At 44.6% G+C, this 25,160-nt stretch overlaps 1 protein-coding gene across 3 annotated transcripts in view; it reads left to right on the plus strand.

The window, feature by feature from the left end:
• The first annotated feature begins 1,103 nt into the window (after positions 1-1,103).
• Positions 1,104-25,160, plus strand: part of MAMLD1 (mastermind like domain containing 1) — a 138,616-nt gene continuing 114,559 nt past the window's right edge. Inside the window, exons 1-3 of one of the 3 annotated variants that reach the window (XM_045188199.2) lie at positions 1,104-1,184; positions 1,316-1,400; positions 1,876-1,945. In XM_045188199.2, the coding sequence (XP_045044134.2) occupies positions 1,928-1,945 (18 nt within the window). In that variant the 5' untranslated portion in view covers positions 1,104-1,184; positions 1,316-1,400; positions 1,876-1,927. Of the gene's footprint in view, positions 1,401-1,875; positions 1,946-2,364; positions 2,592-25,160 lie in introns of those variants that run through there. The other 2 variants (XM_045188200.2, XM_024551113.3) reach the window with 2 other exon arrangements.

Genomic DNA, 25,160 nt, shown 5'->3' on the forward strand with positions numbered 1-25,160 from the left:
AAGAATGGAGCCACCATAAACTGAGGTGGCAGACCAAGGGAGAAACAGGTTTGAGGGGTGACCAGGAGCTCTTCTTGGGCCATGTGGAGTTTGAGATGTCTTGTGTCCATCTAGGTGGTGATGCCATGCAGGTAGTTGGCCATATGGCACAGATACATCTGTGATGTCACAGGCTCCCAGGATATTGCAGGGCAGTGGCATCACCCACTCCTCTGGGGAAGCAGAGGGGAAGTGACATGAGGATAGAGTGGAGATGTCTGGGAACAGAACACCATTTTCCACCTCCTTGACCAGTGTGTTGCTGGGGGGGGGGGGCGGGGGGATCAAATTTTAAAAACACTCTGCAATGTTCTGTGATAGACAGAGTTATCCCAGGTTCCAACTTGCAGAGCAGCCTGGGCTGGAACTGGCCAAAGTGAATTCCTTCCCAGTGGAGCAGTGCATGCCCACCTCCCCCCCACCACGGGCCCTACTGGCCTTGGTACTGGGCTGTGGGGTGTCCCGCAGCTGGGCCTGAATGCTGCCCCTCAGCAAGAGAACTGCGGGAAATTTTATAGGCTAGCGCCCACCTGCATGGAGCCTTCCCAGCCCATGACTGGACCGCGCTAAGTTTTCAGAGGACCCGGCAAAGTCCGCGGGCCGGGGTAATGGGCATGAAGGAAGGAGGGGCCAAGTGGGTGGCGGGTCCACCTCTTTATTCCCGGCTCGCAGCTCTGGCAAGTGCCATCAGATGTGGTGGTGACAGGTCGCTCCTCACAGGTGCTGGCAGAAGCCGTGAGAGGGCTGCGGGCTTTGCCCGCGGAGCGCTGTTGCTGTCGGACTAGACACGGCGGGCAGAGCACAGGGAAGTCTAGGTTAGGAATCGTAGAAAGGGCGGGGACCCAGGAGAGGGGGCTCAGGCCAGCCCCAGGGTAGGGGAGGAGAGCCGCAAGCTATGGAGCTGGCCGGATAGGGGGCGGGGCGCTCTGGCCTGCAGGGCAGTTCACCGAGAAATCGTAGTTCTGCGGAAGCCGCAGGTGTCCGCCCGGGGATAACCCCGGGCTGTGGGAGGGCCAGTGCAGCTCAGATAGCACTGGAGCTTCGCCGCCCCAAGCCTAGAAGGCGGGAGACTGGCTGGCGCTAGGGCTCCTGATTGAGCACTCCCCGGGGGGAGCTCAGACAACTTCCCCTTGGAGATTGCTGCGGTGGGTGGGGGGTCTTGGCAGGCAAAGGAGGAGAAAGGGCGAGGAGGGGGAGGAGGAGCTAAGCGAGCAGGGGTGGGTGCAGTTCAGTAACTGCCACCTGAGAGCCTTGGTCCTCACTGCTGTCACAGCAGGTCGACTGGGCAGTCTAGTGGAACCAGCCTGCGGAAACGTTGGCAGTGGGACAGTGGCTACCCACCCAGCGCCTCCCAATTGAAGGTGAGCACCCTCTCGGGTAGCTAGCTCTTATGTCGGTCTCAGCTGAGAGAGGATAGGACGGGTTGAGGGAATCGAATAGGCTACTTTACAAGGAGATTCCTGTCCCTGTAATGCTCAGGAGTCCTCCAGGGATCTGCCATCTCCCTTTCCCACTCTCTTCCCTTCCCTGGTGTCTCTCTTCCACTGTTATCGCCGTCATTTTTCCTCGGTCTCTGTCGATGCCTCTCTCGGTCCCCGTCACTGGTGCGAACTCTCACTCTGGCTGGTGAGTGTTGGGTCTCCCGTGCTTCCAGCTCGCCCTCGGTTCGTCACGGGCGCTCAAGCCTTACCCGATAGTTCTACTGACTCTCTAGAAGGCTACCTGCCGCCTGCGGGTTTCCCAAGCGGGTGGGGCTCCACCTGTGGCCCTCTGGCAAGCCCCATCCGTTTGTGCCCGAAGGCACTAGGTCACCTCGCTTTCGTCTCTCCCCTTCAGCACACCGACTACGCAGTCCACCTGCTGTGGAGGGCACCGACCGCCTCCTAAAATGTTTGGAGCCACTAAGGTAAGTGTCCCGGTGCGCCTTCCTCCCATCCCGTCTCTCCCCAGTTGCTGAGGCTCCAGTGGACTGGAGAAAATGAGGCGACTACAGCGAAGCCAGCCTTCGGCCTCTTTCCCTTTTAAAAAGAGGCAGGAGGGCCCGATAGGCCCTTAGGGCGGCCGCCGCGGTTCCGCTGCCCTGGCCCCATTCGGGCCTGAAAACTCAGTGTTTCGGGGCTCAGAGACAGAGGGGTCGTGGGCAGGGCAATGCAGCTTCCCCTTTAAGGCCATAGCCGCTCCTCGCCGCGTGTGTGAGGGTGTGTGAGTGTGCGGCGTGCGTGTCTCCTCCTCCCTGAGTGACACAGCAGTGAGAAATGCCTATCAGTAACTTAAACCCCCGAAACTCCACCTTCCGGGCGCACCGCGCGGAGCCAGGCGGTGGGAATGGAGCTAGCAGATTAAGGCCGCCACCGCAGCGCTGCCGGCATGAACTTGGCCGTGAGCTGAAACGGCCGACTGCGGGCGGGCGCGAGGCACCGGCCGCTAGCTAGACGGTGGTCTGCAAACGGGCCGGGGCACTCAGCGGACGCCCGAGGCCAGGCAGCCCGCGCAGACAGCCGCCCGCCCCTGGGGTATTGCCCCCTTCGCCGCTGCCGGAGCTCTGCAGTATGGTAAGGCTGAGTAGGGCCCAGGAGGTCCGACTGCTGGGGGCTGCGGGGTGCACTGGTACCCCACTAGTGACCCCCATCGCTGAGGGGCCTGGGTCCAGGGGTGCTGCGATCCGGGGACCCCAAAGTTTCCTCCAAACCTTCGGCCCACCTGGCACAGAGCGCTGCCGCCCCCCTCTCAAATAAGCCGGGCTGGGCTGAGGTCAGCTCTCATCGCTCATGACTGAGGCCTCTTCCTGTTCCTCCTCGCCCACCGGGAACCTGGAATCAGTCGGGGCCAGCCAAGTACCCAGGAGGGAAGGCAGAGGGGCGCGAGCCACGCGGGCTCTCCTGGCCGAGCTGGGAGACCCGCAGGCTCCTAGTCTGTCCCTGCGCCTCCTGAGCCGCTTGCCCCGGCACTACCAGCTCCCTGAGCCTGGGACAGTCGGCAGTGGGCTTGAGGCTCAGGATTCCTCCACCCCCACCCCAAGACTGCGGCCGCGGAGAGAGGCAGTGTGGAGTATGAGCGCGCCGAGCCCGCTGCCTTGGGCTGGCTCTCCTGCCAAATTCTCCCCTGGAGAGCAGCCCCCGAGCTGAGCTAGAGGCTCGAGGCAGCTCCCACTGGGCTCCTGCCTGAGCTAAAGGCGAGTTCCCAGGCCTCAGAGCCGACGCAGAGTTTGGCGCCCGGCGCCGGCGAGGGCGGTTGGGAAGCCCCCCCCCCCCCCCCCCCCCCCCGCAGCGCCGCCAAATACTTTTCTTGGCCATTTGGGTTGGGCAGGCTCCATCCCGATGCAGAGTGTCCGAAGCCACTTGGAAAGCTGGCCGATAGGCTGATTTTGATCGGTGATTAAATGTGTGCTGAGCAGACACTAACAGGATTAGCCTGCCAGAAAACTGCCCTGAAGTCGTCGGAACAAACAGACGCACCTCAAGCAGGGGTTTTGCCCCCAGCACTCACTGCTACAGCTGAACGCAGTCCCAACAGGACACCCCTACTGTGGGCGTGGGGTGGGGGGAGCACATGATGGCCGGAGGATTTGGGTACAAGGTGTGTGCTGGGGTGGCTTGGTGTTGTTGTTTGGCAGCCGAAGGAATCTCTGGGGCGCCTTCCGAACCATAGCGAACGAGCCATTTGCTAGTAGCTGAACGAGGCTCTGGGACAATGTGAGGGCGAGCAAGCTGAGCGTACGACTGGCGGGTGGCCGCTCTGGAACAAAAAGGCAGCGTCTCCACTAGCTTGAACAATTGCGAAAGAGTTGGATGGGAAGAGGGCCCCGGGTCTCCCGGGGGAAATCCCCGCGGGAATTGAGCCTCCCCCACAGGCTCTGGCCCCAAAGCCCGGACAATCATGTGCCTGGACTGCGGTGAGCTAGTGTGCAGCACCAGAATGAGGCAGCCCAGTCTTTCGCAGGCAAGGGTCGCCGCCGGTGTGCCCAAGGGTCGGGAGGGGTCAGCAGCGCACCCGCAGGGGCTTCCCAGCTGCCGCTGCCGCTTGGGGCTCCCGGAGGTGCACTTTCTTCCTCCACCCCACCTCTGCTGGTCTTTCCTTGTCTTTATAGGGATCCCTCTCCTTCCCATCCCCTGCTGCCGCTTTGGCCTACCAGCCGCTTTCTAAAAAGCCCCTTTGTTTCCCAGGAGGCTGGAGAGAGAGAAGGGGAAAGGGACTCAGAGGCAGAGGGCGGGAGCAGCGACCTCCCAGTGGCTTGGAGTGGCAGAGCACTGGAGAGCATTTGTAGGCGATAGGGGAAGGGGCTGTACTTCGAAGACCCCTCCGCTGGAGCCCCAGAAGGCGTAGGGAACCCCCGACTCGTGGTGCCTATCGGGCTCCGAACCTGCTAGCGGTGGACACCCTGGGCCCCAGCGGTCTGGATGGCTCAGAGGACGGACAGCTAGCAGGCTGTTGCAGAGGCTAGGGGCGGCACATGGCTCCGCAGGCTGGGCAGATGCGGCTCGCCACTGTGCTCGCTGGGCTCTGGCAGAGGGGGCTCTCTCTCGGTTTCGCTTTTCAGCCCTCGCCCCTCTCCTCTGGGGCTCAGGGCAGCTGTCCCGCCTGGCAGCGTGAAGACGACGTCTCAAACCCAGGTAGTTACAACTGAGGCTCTCGCCACCCCGTGGCTACACGCATCACTTCTTCCCTCGCTCTCCTGACGCCACCCCCGCCCCCACACAAATTCCAATGCTTAGTGAGACCCCCTTCCTTTGTTTGGAGGCAGGAAGGGAATCAGAACCCCCACATCCTAGCTCTTGCAGCCTGGGCGACGGGCTTTCGGAACGAGAATGCACCTCCGGAGCTTGCATCGGCCTGCAGCCTCTGAACACACCAAGCGCTGGGCACTTGCTTTACCCCACAAACCTGCGGGATCCCGGACTTGCATTGAGAAATGTTTAACGTAACGTAAGAAGTAACCTTTTGCTCGCCTGTCTGCCTGCCGCGTCCTCACTCTCCAAAGCGGTCCGCTTTTTTCCTCCTAAACTTTGTTGGGAAAGAGGATACTGACAATAAGAAAAACTGACAAATAAGGAGAAGTGGGCGGAGCCCAAACTCGACTGGTGGGTCCCGGAGCTAAGGCAGATTCGAGAGATTCAGATTCCTGAAGATATCTTGTCGCTGCAGCCTCCTTCCCCCTCTTCCCATTTAATTTCATGGTGACATATTATTTGTGCCTTTTTGCATATTTCCCCTACACCACTCCCCTCCCCCTCCGTGGAGATTATTCGTAAGTGTTGGTCAGACGTTTGTGCTCTGGTCTTTGGAATGGAGGTGAAGCGTTAACTCCCCCTCTCCCCCCAACATACACATCCCAACTGCATCTAAAACCACAAGAAAGTGCTCCAAGGGTAAACCACAAGTTCTACCTTCTCCTCCCCCCTTTGTGCTCCCCTTCTGGAGCAAGATCATTGGAAAATAAAGCTGCTGATGTGCGAGATGGAACATATGGTGCCTCCATAAGAGGGAAGCTGAAATGGCCTTGAACCTGCTGGACAGACCAGCTGTTTGCTGCCAGCCAGAGCATCTAATCAGCTTCTTCCCCTTAAAGTAACAGCCCTCTTTTCTCTTGATGACTAGTTTGCATATTAAATATAATATTCTCCAGAGGAGAAATGTGATGGGCTCCAATATTGCTTCGTGCTTTGGTGGTTCTCCAACGCCTGTCCCGCGGTCTGGGGATTGCGTTGGCCTCTCTTCACATGTGCCTCCAATGTGTGAGTGTTTCCTTCAACGCTGAAGTCATAGTGTTGCTTACAGTGGAACCTGGGAAGAGGGGGACAGGAAAAAGGATTCCCAGATGCCAGGGAGGAAAGCTCTCTGTTTTGTTCCCACTGCCTTTGGAAAGACTAGCAGTCCTCTCCCAACTTAAATATATCACAGAGATCTGGAGCTCTTCCTTGTAAGATCTCCTTAAAAATCATCTTCTTCTGGCTGTGACCATTTTCAGTTTTCCTTCAGTACATTGTGTCTGAGAGGAGAAAAACAGTTTGGCATTGGAAGAAGAAAGGCTTGAGAAGATAGAAGGAAATTCCATGTTAGGAAATCATTAGCAAAGGGCGACTAGATCTGTTTTCCTGCCACTGACGCTGACACTGACACAGATATGTGGGTTGAAACAGGAATGTCATTGAATGTTTAAAGACTACCAGGAAATAACCTATTTCTGGGCTGGAGGTGGGGGCTATACATTCACTGCATCTTAAGGTAAGGAATTTACTGTTGTCTTTCCTATTCACTAAGGAAAGGGAATTTTTCAAGCGTGGCCAGTACATTTAATACCACCCTCCCCCCTTTTAAGCTGATCACCTACAGGCTTAAAATGCACCTGTTTGTAGATCATCTTTAGGAAACTCAAGCACTGTTTAGGCCAGGAAATAGGCAGAAATTGATCTTAGACAAGTGGTTCTTTCCGCCAGTAGTTTGACTACTCTCCTTCAAAAGGGCTTCCTATACACGGTAAACCTTTTTTTTTAAGATTCTGATTTTTTTCTGTAGTGGTGCATTGGAGAGATAATTAACTTAGGAGCTGAGAAACTTGTGTTCTAGAACACCCTCCCCACTAATTAGCAGAGTGACCTCAGGCAAGGCCCACCTGCCCCCTTGTTTCATAACCTCAAAGTCTGAGTCCCTTCCAGCTCTAACACTGTGATTTGTGAATGAAATAGTCATTTTTCTGGGAAAGTGAAACACTTGGGGAAAACAGCTAGATATTTTTTAAAACGAGGCTGAGATTTTGAGGAGCAACAAGAAGAGTGAGGTATAAAAAATGGCAGAAGGCCAAGCAAAACAATATACAAGTGCGAAGTGTTCCCTCTCTTTGTGTCTTAATGCCAGTGTGAACTTCTAACTCATGCATCATGGATGGGGGAGGCTGAGAGGCAACCCCTAGGGCTTCTGGTCCAGTACCCCTAGTCAGGTGATCTGAGGGCCTATTACTGATGGCAGGCTTCCTTATCGTTTGGTTGGTTTGCAGATAACACATTCCAAACTGTTTGATATTGGACTGGCATATTTCCAAACAACTCATCTCATACAGAGTAGGTTTTTTGTTTTGCAGTTATTTAGCAAAGGTTTCAATGACAAAAAAAGCCTTTTTTTCTACATACATGAGCGGCACTGGAGTATGGGCTCTGAATTCACTGTTGAACCTTTTCTTCCTAGTCCAGCTGTTTTTTTTTTTATCACATTTCCAACTTTGAGGGTGCAGCAATCATGAAGGAATATGCCACTGTCTTGCTTGACGTTAATATTGATTTTTTAAAATGAATTGGAGGAGGGGTAGACATTATGAAGAAGGACCTTTTATCCTCTGAGCTCTTTGGCAATTATCTTGCTGCCATAAATGTTGATACACATATAATGGATGTAACTAAAAAATCTCCTTATCCAAGCAGAAAGGCTGCGTGTTTGTTAGAGCAAGATACAATGCTGAGAGTGTGAATAGACCAACCTAGACATGGCTGGGGTAGGAGAGAAATGATGGAGGAACAGGAGTCAGCTACTATAGATCAGCACAATAAAGCAATTCCCACCATATCTCTTATAACTCCACTGAGAAGTAGCCTAGGCAAACCAATCAACTGTATGGCAGGATTGAAACCTTGCAAAGCTCAGCTGGAAGCATTCTGATTTTTTAGGCATTGAGTCCTTAAACATCTTCCAAACTTTGAAGAGGGAAACTTTATAAATCTGCATGAAACTGATGGGTTTAATTGCAGTGCATACTACTGGTTTTGTCATCACTGCTGTTGTCATTTAGCAGAGAAGTGAGCTCACAGAGCTGGAAACTGCTGGCAGTTAGTCAAGGGCCCTGTTGGGAGGGGTGGGAAGAACAGCAGAATCCCATGGGGTCCTGCTCTCAAATGAGAAACCATGGACTTCTGAAGCCCCAGGAGTATTTGCTGCAAGGGGAGGGGATGGAAGCAAAAGAATTAGGTTTCCTCCCTCCCACACCTCATTACTTTATTTTTTCTTCCTTTTCACAGAGTTTCCCCTATATCCTTTGTGCCTCAAGTCCCTTCCTAAGATCTGACGTATTCATAAATTCCAAAGTAATCAGATAAGTCACAGCGTACAAAGATCTCTCCTACCCCTGTAAGGCCTCACTAGCCGTGGGCACCAAGCTGCAGGAGTAAAGGCTTCCAGAGACAGGTCCAAGAACAGCATAAGGAAAAAGCACTTTGCAAAGTCTTCAAGAACTGTCCTCACCCAGAGGTGTTTACCCAGGCTGTCCTGGAACCCCACCTTCAGACTTCTTCCCTGCTGACCTACATGATAGTGGACTCTTCCCTGCCCTGGAGGAGGAGCCCCACCATGCAACCCAGTCCTGCCCCGGTTACCTTCTGGTCCTGGGGCAGCCATTGGCCCTTTCTGAAGAGTCCAGGGTGCAGCCTCAATGCCCCCCCATTTCCTGAAAGGGGAGGGACCCAGCTACCTTCTCCTCTTGGGGTACTCTGCTGTTTGCTAGATCTATGCAGTAAAAAAAACATTAAGTGGGCTTTGGGAAATGACGTTTTCTTAAGGCTGAGAATTGTTCCACAAGGCCTAAAGGAGGATGGGGCCAACCATGATTCCATCATGTTCGAAGAGGCCCTGGCCAACTGGCCATGGTGTTTTCCCCCTTTCCTCCACCTGTGGGAGTGTCTGGACACTAGGCCATCGAGACACATTCTGGTGATTCTAGAAGAAGCCACTGGAGGCCACAGGATCAGAACTAGTGAATGGCATCTGTGTCCAAAGGGCCTGGTGGCCCCAGCTTGTGCCCTCATCTTTGGAGAGGAACTGTGGGCTTAAGGGCACTAAAGGCAGCACAAAAACCTAGTCGGCCCGAATGCTTCAGGCCATCTCAAGTCTTTTGTCCACTTGTCCTGAGTGCTACCCTTGTCCCATGAATAAATAATATGTTTATATTTTGTCCAGTGTTTGAACTTAAAACTAGTAATCCCAGCTTCTTTAAGGGCTCAGTGACAAAGAAGGAGAAGGGGAGAAGGGGAGAAGGAGGAGAGGATCCAGCTCTGCCTTCCTTTTGGGGGTCCTGTTAGCTAGTTCACCACAGTCCTGCACATAGTTGCCCCAATGCATGTATAAAACTCAGATGTTGAAAGATGGAGAATTTTCCAGCTGGAAGAGTCAAGCCGTATGATTTTACAAAAGAAGAAAATAAGGCCCAGAGATGGGGGCCTGACTTCCCTGAGAGGACACAGTGGAGGGATCTTAAATTAGAACTCTGGTTTCCAGCTCTCACTCAAGTACTTGGGTCTGGAATGCCAACTTTTCACTCAGGCTGAGGAAAAGCAAAGTGGTGAGAGGAATGTGGTGAACAGAGGAGGACCATCATTACTAACTAGTGTAATATACCTTATTATTCAGATTATAAGATGCACTCTCCCCCACAATTCAGGAGGAAAATGGGTGCGTCTTATAGTGCAAATGTACCTTACCTGCCTCGCTGGAGGGGGGCAGGGTGGCAGTGGAGCGTTTTTTTTTTTTTCCTATTTCCCTCTAAAACCTAGTGAGTCTTATGGTCCTATGTGTCTTATAGTCTGAAAAAAATGCGGTAAGCTGCTCTGTGTCTGTGCTGTGGTTGGGAGACAGAGAGGCACATTGGAATCAAAACTCCAAGTCTAGAACTCAGTGAAGATCATGGAAGATTATAAGTTAAGAATCAGTCTGGGGCTCAGGCATGGGTGCCACAGAAAAAATTGTTTTGTCTTGTTGTATTTTCAAGTTGCTGATGGAGAGTTGGGCAACTAGCCCCTTGTAGGGCTGGGCTCGGTGGGCTCCCTTGGCAGTTGCTGATTGTTTGAGTTTTATTTCTAGTGATATCTGTGTTAATATCTGCCTTGGGTAGCTCCAACACTGACCTTGGAATTTTAAGTGGGACAGTAGTCTCAATGCAGTTGCCAACGTCACATGCTTTGCGTGTCTAATTCTGAAAGACTGGCATGCATTATGCTAGGTTTAGGGAGAACAGCACAGTGTTTCTAAGCTGCTTGTCTGTCAAGAATTAATTTAGCCTCTAATTAAAACATTTTCTTCTCAGTTTGCTGCATGAACATGTAGCAAAAGCTTAAAGAAGTGTGCCATTTCTTTTCGCCACTGCTTTAAAATTAATTTTGGTGATGTAAAGTCAAATCTGACATACTTGATGTTAAAATAATTGTGATGACATTCAAATTAAAGTGAAAAATCTGGTTGTTTCTAGTGATTCCCCAGTGATGGGATAAAGAGCATTATTGTGTTAGTCACAGCCACAGCCCTCAAAATGAACCCTGATAACATGAAAGAGTGTCACTGCAATAATCCCACTGGGCAGCCAGTGCTCCCTACACATGGCCCATGTCCTGTATTTTACCTTCAGAGTGTAACTAATGACCTTTGTAGTGAGGCAGCCTGGGACCCCTTTCTGCCTGCTAAGAGGGCAGGTGGTGAGTTCTCCCACAGCAGAGGTGAGGCCACTCCAACTGAAGCCTCTCAAGTGCCTGCTCCCGAGGCAGAACCTGTTCAGAGCATGGCAACAATGAAATCACAAGATTAAACTTCCTGAGCTTCTCCAAGCAGGCTTCTCTCCCTCCTCCTCCCTGTGCCACCCACCCTAGAGAGATGGCCCATTGGCAGGCCTACAAATCTGTTTTGATCCCCACCTCCCCAAACAGAAGCACTGGTTGTGGGAGCCGTAGGCTTACTCCCCACTCTAGGGTGGCTGGGAAGTTTGACTTCTCAGACCCCGGGCAGGAGTCCTTCACAGCATGGTTTACTTCTATTTCATAGTCCATGGAAGTAGACTTGTAGGATAAGGGTGACAACTACCTTAGCCAGTTATGGGACTTTATATCCTTGCCTTGGCAGTTGTGGACAGCCAGACATTTACACTCACGCACACACATCCCTATCTCAGTGTCAGACAAGCATGATTGCTCTTCATTTCCTCCCAGGAAAGAGAGGCACTTCAGTACATTTTGCCTCAGGATTTGAGAACTAGCAGCTGATATTCTCTCTCTATCCTCAGCACATCTTTTTTGAAAGGTGGTACCGGATAGAAAGGGCTAGGACCTAAACCCTTGTACCCCACATGGTTGGGAATAGGCTGTCTGGCCTTCACAGTCATGCCTTTGGCTTTGCCCTGTGCAAAATCCTAAGCAAACCAAGTTCAGGTTCAGTCTCCCTACCTTGTTGTCCTAGACCTGCCCATTCCACTTCCCTGGAAAGGCACCATCCTCAGCCCTCTGTGACTTAGTGTGACTCACTACCTCAGGAAAATCTGGAACCTCTAACTGAAGTTATGGGAGGCAAGGACCACCATGCCTTGGAGAGCATCCACTCTTTAGAGCATAGGTAGGAGGTGTTCAAGGGTTAGGTAGACTCTCTCCATCACCACCAAGTGGTACCATGTCTGTAGAATGCCCAGCAGCACCTGGCTGCCAAAGCTCTCCTGAACTGGCCTCAGGGAAGCTGACCCTAAAAAAACAGATTCCCGTTTCTCTGAAGCAGGTAGGCTCTTTGCCTTTTGTGGATCATGGACTTATTTTTAAATCTGATGAAAGCTATGGGTCATCATTTTATACCACTGCACAAGTATATGCAATGTTGCATCTAATTTCAGAGGCTCATAGACCCGTCTGGAAGTACATTCATGGTTCCCTTGGGGATCCTTTGACACAAGTTAAGAATGCCTCAATATGGCTCCTTAGCCTGCCAAATTGTGCAGTCATCTCTGTTCACCACATGGGCATAGAAATACCATGATGTGGTGAATGAACATGAGTTTTGTCTTTGGCACAGGACATTAACCAGCTGTGGTATTTTAGGCAAGTTCATGAAGCTACCTTAGCTGCAATCCTCCATTGTCAGATGGGAATGTGAGAATGCTAGCCCTACCCAGCTTAACGTCATCAGAGGAGATTCAAATGAACCAGTGTTGGTGAGACCATCTTGTACACACTGACTCAGGCACCCTCTTGGGTTTCTCCCTGTGGTGTCACTGGTCACTCTTCATTTTGCCTTCCTATTTGGCCTGAGAAATTTAACCAACAGATAGCAGGTCTCTTTTGACATAACAAGTCCATTTGTCCCTTCCTTTGACATTGTATAAGTTACACCTAGGCAAACTATCATAAAAGAGTCTCATACTTGAGAGGGACCTCCTTGGGCATGCAGAGTGTCCGAGATGCAGGCAGTTCTGGAGGTCTCAAGTCATTAGGGGCCCTGCTTACTCAGACCTCAGGGGCTCCCAAGTGGAGCTGGGGTGTGTGTATCTGGCCCAGTGCCCTGGCTAACTCCTATGTTCGTCTGCCACAGGAGTTAGCAAATGGGATCTGAGAAAGCAAATGATTTGGTTTTCCACATTCCAGTACTGTCACACCTGCAATCAGGAGGGAAGAGTGGATCCTTGAATCTCTCCCAAATTAGTGCAAAGTTTCAGGCAGCTCCTTATGAAAACTGGGTAGTGGACCTGCTCCAGGATCTGTCCACCACTCTGTCCTAGGGGAGGGAGCAGTTCTCTTCAGAGAAAAGCCTCAGGAGCAGCCTACAAGCACTTTGTTTGGTGGGAGGTCATCCTGGGAGGGAAGAGGCCCACTGGTCTCAATTCAAATAGCCCTTCTCCACTGCCCAGAACCAAACCTGGCAATGTGGAAAGACTTCATGGTCCAGCCAGGAAGGCTGGCAAATCATAGATAAGGAAATTGAGGCCCTGAGAGGGGACTGTGCTTTTCCAATGTCACATAACAAGTCAGAGGCCACCCCATGCAAGAATACAAATGAGCATAAAGACATGTCCTTTGCCCTTGTTGGGCCTGTGCTCCCTCCTCTGGCTCCTGAAAATAGTGCATTTTCACTTCTTTTAAAACCATAACCTATCTTCAAATTAACTTGGTCCTAATGAATGCTCAGGTTTTCAAAGTCAGCTTGAGACAATAAAGGGCAGGTTTGGAAAGCTCTTTGAATACTCAGAGGATGATCCTGGCCGTGCTAAGCCTACTGCTATGCAGTTCCAGAATCAAATCAGCTACATGGTTGTAGAGCAAGTCCCCTCTGCCCCCTCTGCCTCCTCTGCCCTAAGTTAGGAATGCTTTTGGAAAAGAATGTTTCTAGGAGCTTGGGCTTTTCCTTCCCCTTATAAAGAGAGGAGTGTTGTTTTGCTTTGAACTGGCTTGCAAGTAGATTGAGAGGTCCCCTCTTTCTTGTGTTAAACCAGTCAGATTTGTGAGGGCTGGTTAAATGGAGATCATGTTAAAAAGGAGCATTTAGTACTGGGTCATTAAACAGAGTGGCACTGATTCCCATCATTTGCTGGAGTGTCTGGGCCTGAAGCTTCATTATTCTTCTGGAAAGGGAGAAATCCTGCCAGTCACGTGAAAGTAGATGCCACCCAGCAATTTTAGGTATGCTCACGTAATCATCCAAACTGATAGTGCTCTGTAAATTGGGAAGTGTGGCAGTTGACTCTTGCTCTTTGGAAGAATCACTGTTTGGTACCAGTTTTCTGAGTTTTAAAAGGATCCCTAGTGCAATAGTGAGAAGAATGTCCACCTGGAGAGTCAGCTGACATATGCTCCAGGTCCAGCTGTGAGCCTCAGTTTCCCCATCTGTACAGTGAAGGAGTTGACTAGGGGAATCTGAGGGTGCCTCCAGCTTTGATGTGTCATGATTCTCTGAGTTGCAAATTAAACTCTAAGTTACTTTAAGTATTTGAAAAGGACAAATCATAATTTGTTATTTTCAGAATTACTAGAGACATAAAACTGAGGGTTTCATTTTAGTTTGATAGATGGGGACTATGATTGTTATATAGTCAAGTACAGTTCTAGAAGTTTGGGCAAAGACGAAATGATTTGATATGTATTTCTGTAAGACCAAAGAAGGAGAAAGGGGATGTTCTCTTAGAGATCCAGTTTTTACACATGAAGATAGTGGGGCTGGATTCCCCAGCAAGCTGCTAGGAGCTGAGGTAGTCCAGGAGTCAGATGTTCCCACTCTCAACCCACTGTGGGCTGCTGTTTCCACACCCACAGTCCACATACCCTTACAGGAGAAGAATCCAGACATCCAGTTTTTGAGCCTGCAATCAGCGGAGTATTGGGCTGAGAGATTTTTGATTTCTAGCTATGAAACAGTAGCTTATCAAAAAGGAAATTTTTCCCTTATCCCAACCCCCAACAACCAAGGGTTGTTTTCAGTTAACGTAAATATTTAATTTTGTTGGTCTTGTACCAATGCCTAATTTAAAGTAAATCAGATTTTCTTAAATAATGGGAGGTGATGCTTCAGGGCTTTTTATTTGGAATTACCATATTTTTTCGGACTATAAGACACACCTTTCTCCCCCAAATTTGGGAGGAAAATGGGGGTGTGCCTTATAGTCCGAATGTAGCTTACCTAGCTCACTGGGAGCGTTGGTGGTGGAGCATTTTTTTGTTTTGTTTTTTTGTTTTCCTATTTTCCTCCTCTGAAACCTAGGTGTGTCTTATGGTCTGGTATGTCTTATAGTACGGAAAACGCAGTACTTTAATTTGTATGTATTGGTCGTTTTAGGTTTCACTTCATGTATTCTTATTGTCAGTATGCAAAAACAACCTAAGCCACCCCACTCTTATTTTTGTTATGAGTAACAGTTTGGTCTAAAAGAAACTTAGTTTCTCAACTGTTGGTACCCACAGTGCTTGCCATGTTTGCTTATGTTTTTGTTTACGTCTAAATCACAGACATGTGTTGTTCACCTATAGCTAACTACTGCTTACAAAATCTGTCTGGCTTATTCCCAAACAGCCCCAGATTTGGGACTGTTTTTTTTTTTTTTTCTGTTCCAACACAACCATCTCTTATCTATGCCCAGCCACCCATCCTCAGGCTTGGAACAAGACCAGTGTCTGGGAGGGAGGTAGTCTGGCTGCCACGCCCAACTCTGCTGCCTCACTGTGTGACCTTGGCTAAGTCCCTTACCCCTCTAGGCCACACAGTTGCTATTATGACAATGAAGGGGCTGGCCAAGGGTTAGAGGGCTCTCTGAGAATTTCCTCTTATTGGGTTGGATTGTTACATTTGGAGGCTGTGATTATACCAGTGGAGTAGGACCTTTAAATACTTTCTAGAAGTAAAATTCAGTGATTGTCCAAGAAAAGTAAAACTTACTAGCACTTAGTTCCTGATGGCTGGCTGCTTTTTGGAAAAAATGTATCTATGTGTATTCCCTCCCCGTCATTCAGGTTTGTTGAGAGTTATGGGCTTGAAATCAAGGCAAAAATGGAGGGGTGGGAGGATGGCAGTGCCCAAGACTTTTCTCTCTAATGAACCCTTGCAAGTGATGGGGCCCATTGGGCTATCTCTCTTCTCCCATTTGGACAGGTCAGGGGTCAGTATGAAAAGAACCCAAAATAATACAAAATTAGAACTTGGGTGCTGGTCAGGAACTGGCAAAAGTCATTTTGAAAAAATGATTACACAAAAATATTTTGTGTGTTTACTATGTGCAAGGCACTATGGAAGGATGGATGGATAGATGGATGGTTGGATGGATGGATGGGACAGGCAGATACATTAGAGTTAAGATGCAAAAAGCTACTAAATACCCAAAGTAAAGAAGTTATACAAATTAATGTGTCAGGGTGATGATATGAGAATGGAAAAAACAGACCAAAAAATCCCTCATGAAAGGTAGTCTAGCAGAGTAGAACAATAAACAAGATTAATAAGTAAAAAATATATAGTATAATATAGTATGTCCGAGGTGACAAGTGCCTTGAAGCAAAATAAATCAAGGAAGGGAATTGGAGAATGTCATGGGAGGATGCTGCACTTTTAAATAAGGTGGCCAGCAAGGACCTTGTGAAGAAAGTGAGATTTGAGCAAAAACTTGCAAAACCATGTATCAACCAGGCCAGTGGTATCCAATAGAAATATTGGATTGGCCAAAAAATTCGTTTGCTTTTTTCCCCATAATATGGCACTAGTAGTGCATAGTTGTCTTTAACTTCATTTGACACAATTTTGTTATGTTGTATTGTGACAGCTGTCACATCAGCTTGCATTAAAAAAAATCAAAATTGGTGAATTTTTGTGTAGCCATTTTAATAGTGAAGATGGAAGAAAATATGCAACATTTTCAGCATATGATGCTTTATTATCTCAAGAAAGGTAAAACACAACTGAAATGCTAAGATTTGTGCAGTGTAGAAGTACATGTCGAAAGTGTTTTGCGAATTTTCGTGCTGGAGATTTCTTGCTGGACGATGCTCCACAGTTGGGTAGACCAGTTAGTTGACAGCAATCAAATTGCAACATTAGTTGAGAACAATCAATGTTCTACCACCCAGGAGATAGTTGACATACTCAAAATATCCAAATCAATCAAGTTATTGATGAAAATGAAATATGTGTCTTTTATTTTACAGAAAAAAGCATACGATCTTTTTGCCAACCCAGTATAATACAAGACACAGATCCAAGCCACACATATAATTTTAAATTTTCTAGTAGCTACATTTAAAAAGAAGCAAGTGAAACTAATTAAATAATATTTTACTTAACCCAATCTGTCTAAAAATCTAAATACTAATACTAAAATATTAGTATTTCAACATGTAATCAACTTAGAAATTAAATTACTGAGATGGTCTACATTCTTGTTATCATGCCAAGTCTTAATATTCCAGTGTGTAGTTTACACTCACAGCACACTTCGATTCATATTAGCCACATTGCAAATTCTCCATAGCCATATGTGCCTCATGGCTACCATATTGGACGATATATAACTAGACTTAAAGTTAAAAGTTTTGCCCTAGCTGGTGTGGCTCAGTGGATTCAGTGTTAGTCTGAGAACTGAAAGGTCGCAGGTTCGATTCCCAGCTAGGGCACATGCCTGGATTGCAGGACAGGCCCCCAGTTGGGGCATGTGAATCTAATGTTTCTCTCCCTTTCTTTCTCCCTCCTTTCCTCTCTCTAAAAATAAATAAAATCTTTTTTAAAAGTTCTCATTTTAGTGGATCTTTGATAAACTACTTTATAGGATGCTTTCTTTGCTTACTGGGCTGAAATTATTTAAAATAATAACTATTACTAATCACCATTAATTTCCGTAAATTCCTTTACTGTAGGTAGCCTTTTACATCTCAACTCTTCGTGCATCTATATGTGTCTGCCTATCTGTACATCCATCCATCATTCCCCAAAATGACTCTACCTGAAAAAAGTTCTCCAGTTCTCAGTTTCTCTGCCTTGCAATCTGGGTTCTGAATGCAGACCTGGAGGAAGCTCAGTGGACCAGCTGGTATCTGCCACACTGAGCAAGGCTTTGAGGAGCATTGGCAAAAGGTCTTTTGTCAGGAGGAAGGCTACATTTTTGACTTGATATTTATCAAAACATTTCCCTGAATGCCTGTGTGTGCCTAGAGACTTCTGTCCTGGTGTCTCTTGGAAACCTACCCATTAACTGAGAGCATTTTATGAGTGTTGGCCTTTAAGCCTGTATTCTTTGCTCCTAGACCTTCTGCCCAGGGGGTGAATTGATCACTTCTAAGCTTTTGTAATTTAATTTTTTAACTTGATATAAATTCAGGCTTTAAGAAAAGTTTGAAGAATAATACAAATAATTTCTGAGTACCTTTCACTCAATTTCCCAAATGTTAATATTTTACCACATTTTCTTTATGTTTTATCCACTTCCTCCTCTATACACACACACAAAATTTATTTTAGTGAATTGTGTAAGAATCAATGCAGATATAATGCCCCTTTATGCCTAAATAGCTTAATGTATATTTCCTTAAAAAAATTCTCTTGCATAAGTATAGGATGTTGATCAAAATCAAGAAGCTAACATTGGTACGAATCAGATCTAAAGATCTTAATCTAAAAACCTTATTCACATTTTGCTGATTGTCTAAAAAATGTCCTTTATAGCAAACAACCAAAAAAACAAAAAAACACTCAGGATCATATGGTGCATTTTGTTGTTTGCCCCTTTAGTTTCCTTTAATCTGGGACAATTCTTCAGGCTCTCTTTGTGTTTTGAAGCATTGATATTTGTGAAGAGTACACGTCTGTTATTTTGCAGAATGTCACTCATTTTGGGTTTGTCTGATGTTTCCACATGATTGGATTCAGGTTATGCATTTCTGGAAGGAATACCATGGAGGTGATGCTGTGTGCTCCTCAGTACATCATATCATGAAGTTCATGATATTGATATGTCTTATTACTAGTGTTGTTAACCTTGATCACTTGGTTAATATGGTATCTGCCAGGTTTCTCTACTATTGATTTACTATTTTCCTCTTTGTAATTATCTTATGGGTATATATTTTGAAGGTATGTTAATGTCCTGTTACTATGTAAACCTTCACTCACTAGTTTAGCATCTATTGATGATCCATGCCTGAGGCAAGTTTATTATGTTGGTGGCCAAGTAAGAATTTCTAATTCTATCATTCCTTCTGTATTTATTGTTTGGCTTTCTACGGTAAGAGAATTTTCCTTCCTTATGTATTTATATCAGGTGAACTCATGGATTATTGTTTTATGGATCAATGGAACTCATGGATCAATGAGTTATAATTCTTTACAATCATTATTTATTTTCATGTTCAAATTTTCCCGGGTTTGGCCAGTGGGAGCCTCTTTATGTTGCCTCTTATATCTTTTGTTTAAATAAAAAATAATCTTGTAGCCAATATGGCGAACATTTAAAAAATATTTTATTTATTTATTTTATAGAGAGCAGGAGGGAAGGAGAAAGAAAGGGAGAGAAGCATCAATGCATGACAGAAACACCACACAACCCAGGCATGTGCCCTAACCCTGAATCAAGAAATTGAACCGGCAACTTTTGGATTTGCAGGATAAAGCCCAACCAACTGAGCCATACCAGTCAGGGTACCTCTTATGTCTTTTTGACATATTCTTAATCATTCTCTGAGCATGGTCTTAATTTCTGGCATAACAAGATGCCCCAGGCTCATCTTGTACTTTTCTGCCCCAGCCATGAAAATCAGCCATGATCCCAAGGAGCCCTAGTTTCTTTTAGTGGAAAATGGTACTTGGAAACCAAGATCTGGTGCCCATTGCTACAAGTGTTATTGTTAGTAGACCCCCTCAGTCCATAAAGCTAGAAAATTAATTATTTAAATAACTCACGTCTATATTTCATTGTATTATTTTATTAATTTTTATTATTGCAGTAACTTCTCTAACCATCATATGTTCACACTGATACCTCTAAATTCCAATCCAACAACAAACTTTATTCTATCTTTGTAACTTTCTTTTATGACAATGAGAAGTCTCTCTGTTATTATCCATAATGTATTCACTGCCCACTCACTGAGTCCTAAAATATACAGGAAATAGTTTCAGAATTGCTAACCCATAATTCTATGAAAAGAAGACTGTTAACTAGAGTACAATATTTGTTTAGAATTCATTTTGTCTTTAGTTTAAGGATATATTATCCAAAGACTGTTAAAAATTACCTGGGCTAGTTGCCTGTCTCTGCTCCCAGTGTGGTCATTTGAATACAGTTCAGTTCTCTTTTTCTTGTTTAGATTCCTTTGGAGGCTTTTGTTCTCATACTTGTTAATTTTATTTATCTATGTAGCTATTTATTTATTTGTATTAAATTTTTGAGGTAACATTGGTTAATATCTTTATATAAATTATAGGTGCACAACCTTATAATTTGATATCTATATATTCTAAGGCATGCTCACCACCCCAAATCTAGTTTCCTTTTGTTACCATGTATTTGACCACTTTTACCCACTACAACCACTCCCCACCCCCATCACCTCTGGTAATCACCATTCTGTTGTCAGGATCTATGAGTTTGTTTTTGTTTGTTTTGCTAGTTTAATTATTTTTACTGCTGTTCGGTTACAGTTGTCCCCATTGTCTCCCCACTACTCTCCCCTGCCCTACCCACCCCTACCTCCCACATTCACTCCTCCCCCTTGTTGTCCTTGTCCATGGCTTCTTTATACATGTTCCTTGACTCGACCCTTCCCCTCCTTTTCCCCAGTTATCTCCCTCCCCCCTCCCCTCTGATCACTGTCACTTTGTTCTTTATTTCCATGTTCCTGGTGAGCCTGCGAAATAATAACATACTTCCAAAAGTTGGAACTGCACAAAAGAGACACTGCCCATTGCTTCTATCTTTTCCATCTCATTCCATTCACCCCCTCTCAATAACCAACCTCACTTGTTCTTCTGTTTTTCTTTTCACACAAATAAGCAGATATCCACGCATTTTCTTATATGCCCTTTTCACAGGAAGGGTAGCATAGTCTTGTGGGCTTTGCTTTTTTACATGACAACACATCCTAGTAATTACTTTGTATCAGTTTATAGAGATCTTTATCATTTCTTTTTTAAAAGATTTTATTTATTTATTTTTAGACAGAAGGGAAAGGAGAGAAAAACAGAGGGAGAGATCAATGTGTGGTTGCCTCTTGTGCACCGCCCCCACCGGGGACCGGCCCTTAACCCAGGCGTGTGCCCTAGACTGGAAAATGAATGGGCAACACTTTGGTTTGCAGGCTGGCACTCAATCCACTGAGCCACACCAGCCAGGACAGCCTTTTTCTAATTATGAGTGACTGGGAGCATCTTTTCATATGCTTTTAGAACCTTTTTGATCTGTGTGTGTGTGTGACTTTATCTATTGATGTCTTCTGTTCTCTATTGAGTTTTTGGTATTTTATCCTGAATTTTCAGAGTTTTTATATTAAGAATACTAGTTTTTTTTAAATCTGTACTATATGTTGCAAGTAATTTTTCCCAATTTGTTTGTTGTTTTTTGGTGGTGTTTGTTTTTCTTTGTTATGCAGAAGTATTTTCATGTAGTCAAATATCAAACTTTTATAGCATCTGGATTTTGAGTCACAGTAAGAAAACCTTTCCCCACACCCACGTTTAAGAGGAATTCACCCATTTCTCTTCCAGTATTTGTAGAGGTTCAGGTTTTATGTAGAGATTCCTAACCCAGTTGGAGTTTATTCTTGTGGATGGATTATATGGTACAGGCCTTTGCATATTTTTCAAATAGCTACTCAGTTATCATAACCCCATTTTCAAAAACATCCACCTTTGTCCCCAATGATTTTAAATGTCACTGTTATCATATATTCAGTTTCCACATATGTTTGAGTGTATTTCTAGATATACTGTTCCACTGGTCAATCTCTCTGTTCTTCCCCCAATACCACACTGTTCTATATAGTCCAATGTCACAAGCAGGACATGAGCATTGATATAATCCATCCAAAACAGAATTCCATATTGAGTTTTGAGAGTTTTTTTTAATATATTTTACATATGTGTCCATTGTCTGATACGTAATTTGAAAATACTTACTCCCAGTTTATAGCTTGTCTTTTCATCCTCTTAAGAGGTTCTTTCCCATAAAGTTTATTTTATGGACCATATTTTTGCTGTCTAGCCTAAGAAATATTTACTATGTTAAGTCTTCTAATCAGTGAATGCAGTATGTCTATTTATATAGATCTGTATTTCTTTCATAAGCATTTTGTAATTTTCTGGATACAGATCCTATGCATGTTTTCTCAGGTATAATATCTAAGTATCATATTTTCTTTGGAGCAATTACAAATGGTATCACGTTTTTAACTTTTTATTTTTATTATTTTTAAAGATTTTATTTATTTTTAGACAAGGGGAAGGGAAGGAGAAAGAGAGGGAGAGAAACATCAATGTGAGAGAGAAACATCAGTTGGTTACCTCTCATATGCACTTAGTCCAGGGACCAAACCCCTGACTCAGGCATGTACCTTGACTGGGAACAAACTGGCAACCTTTCACTTTTTAGGACAATGCCCAACCAACTGAGCGACAACTGGTCAGGGCTGTGTTGTGTTTTAAAAACAGTTTTGTTTTTTTTTAAATATATTTATTGATTATGCTATTACAGTTGTCCCATTCCCCCCCCCACTCCACTCCATCCTGCCCACCCCCCTCCCTCCCACATTCCCCCCCTATAGTTCATGTCCATAGGTCATACTTATAAGTTCTTTGGCTTCTACATTTCCTACACTATTTTTACCCTCCCCCTGTCTATTTTCCACCTATCATCTATGCTACTTATTCTCTGTACCTTTCCCCCCTCTCCCCCTCCCACTCCCTTAATGACAACCCTCATGTTCTAGTTGTTTGCCTAGTTTGCTTTCGTTTTTGTTTTATATGTGGCCGTTAATAACTGTGAGTTTGCTGTCATTTTTACTGTTCCTATTTTTTATCTTCTTTTTCTTAGGTAACTCCCTTTAACATTTCCTATAATAAGGGCTTGGTGATGATGAACTTCTTTAACTTGACCTTATCTGAGAAGCACTTTATCTTCCCTTCCATTCTAAGTGATAGCTTTGCTGGATACAGTAATCTTGGATGTAGGTCCTTGCGTTTAATCTTGGGTAATGTAATTATGATGTTAAAAACAGTTTTATTGATACAATTCACATGCCATAAAATTCATTTAAAGTGATAAAATTAAAGTGTTTAATTCAGTAATTTTTAGTACGTTCAAAGAAGTGTGCCACCATCAGCAATATCTAATTTCAGAGCATACTAGCTTTCCCAGAAAGGAACCATATACAAATTACCAGCCATTCCCCATGCTTCTTTACCCTCAGCCCCTAGCATTCATTAATCTGTTTTGGACTCTATGGATGTGTCTATTCTGGAAATTGTTATAAATGGAGGCATACAACAGATTGCTTTTTGTGACTGATATCTTTTGCTTACCATAATCCATGTTTTATCATGTATTAATACTTCATTTCTTTTTATTGCCAAATAATATTCCATTGTATGAATATACCACATTCTGCTTGTTCATTCACCACCTGACAGAAATGTGGGTTGTTACTATTCTTTCACTACTATGAATAACACTGCTATGAATATTCATGTACAAGTTTTTGTGTAGACATAGCTTTTATTTCTCTCAGGTATATACCTAGGAGAAGAATTACCAAGTCATATAGTAGCTCTATGTTGAGCATTTAAGGAAATATTTTGCAAAATGATCGTATCATTTTAGACTCCACCAACAATATATAAGGGTTCCAATTCCTCCACATCCATGTCAACACTTGTGATTTTCTGTCTGTTTCCTTATAGCCACTGAAGTTGAGCATCTTTTCATATGTTTATTGGCCATTTGTATATCCTCTTTGGTGAAATGTTTACTCTCATTATTTGCCCACTTTTAAATTGGGTTATTTACCCTTCTGTTGTTGAGTGAATGTTCTTTCTGTATTCTGGATACTACACCCTTACCAGATATATGAATTGCAAATATTTTCTCTCATTCTCTGGGTTATTTTTCTACTTTATTGATGGTATTATTTGTAGCATACAAGATTTAACCGATGAAGTATAATGTATCTACTTTTTCTTTTATCACTTAATGCTTTTGATGCTATATCCAAGAAACTATCACTTAATTCAAAGTCAGAAAGATTTATTGCTATGTTTCTTCCAAGAGTTTGCTCATGTTAATTCATACATTTAGGTCTGTCTTCTATTTTGAGTTAATTTTTGCATATAATGAAAAAGGAATCCAACATCATTTTTTCACATGTGAATATCCAGTTGCCACAACACCATTTATTGAAAAGACTATTATTTTGCCTTAGCACCCTTGGTAATTTAATAAAAGTTTGTTGATGATTTTGCATCTTTGTTCATGACCGGTTTTGGTCTCCAGTTTTCTGTTTGGTTTTTATATCAGGATAATACCAACCTCATAAAATGAATAGGGAAATGTTTCCTTCTCTTTATTTTCTGAAAGAGAATGTGTAGAATTGATATTAATTCATCTTTAATGTTTGGTAGAATTCACCAATGAAACCATCTGGGTTTGGTGGGGTTTTTTTTGAGAGGGAAGTTTTAAAATTATGAACTCATATTTCTTAACAGTGATATGGCTATTCAAAAATCTATCTTGGTAGCTTGTGCTTTGCAAGGAATTGGTTCATTTCATCTAAATTGTCAAACTTACACATGTAGAGTTTTTCACAATATTCCCTTATTATCCTTTTTATGTCTTGTCAGGTGTGTAAGTAATAGCTCCAGGTTCATTTCTGATATTGGTAATTTATGTCTTCTTTATTACTTTTCAGTCTTGCTAGAGGTCAATTTTACTGATCATTTCAAGGAACCACATTTTTTATTGATTTTTCTCTATTTTTCTGTTTTCAATTTCATTGATTCCTTTCTTTTAAAAAATATTTTTATTTATTTATTTTTAGAGAGAGGGGGAGGGAAGGAAAAAGAGGGAGGGAAACATTGATGTGCGAAAGAAACAACTTGCAACCCAGGCATGTGCCCTGACTGGAAATCAGTCGGTAACCTTTCACTTTGCCTGATGATGACCAACCAAGTGAGCCACACTGGCCAGGGCTCATTCATTTTTTACCTTCTGCTGTTTTGGGTTTATTTTACACTTCTTTTCCTAGGTTTTTGAGGTATAAGCTTAGATTATTGATTTAGCTTATATACTAATTTGAGACATTTTTCCTTTTTGAATGTATGCATTTAGTGTTATACATTTCCTTTTCAGCACTGCTTTAGCTGTATCCCACATATTTTTATAAGTTGTGTTTTCATTTTCATTCAGTCCAATGCATTTTTAATTTCCTTTGAGACTTCTTTGACCAATGGATTATTTAAGTGTGTTAATTTCTAAGTGTTTGAAGATTATCCTGATTTCCTTCTGTTCTTGCTTTCCAGTGTGGTTCCACTGTGATTATAAACACCTACACTGTGTGATTTCAATTCTTTTCAATTTGTTGAGATGTGTTTTAGGACCCAGGGTATGGCCTATCTTGGTATATACTCTATGGACTCGTGAAACAAATGTGTAATCTGCTATTGTTGGGTACATTGTTATCTAGATCCTGTTAGTTGATGAAGTATTGTTGAGTGCTTCATTTTTGTTGTTTCTTACTAGTGGTTGTTGCTATTGATGAGAATGGGGTGTTGAAGTCTCCATCTATAGTGTGTATTTGTCTGTGTCTTCTCTTGGCTCCCTCAGTTTTTGCTCCATATGTTTTGAGATTGTTGTTTGGTGCATACACATTTAAGATCAATATGCC

Source organism: Desmodus rotundus, chromosome X (genome assembly GCF_022682495.2).
Source record: "Desmodus rotundus isolate HL8 chromosome X, HLdesRot8A.1, whole genome shotgun sequence".
NCBI classification, from domain to species: Eukaryota; Metazoa; Chordata; class Mammalia; order Chiroptera; family Phyllostomidae; genus Desmodus; species Desmodus rotundus.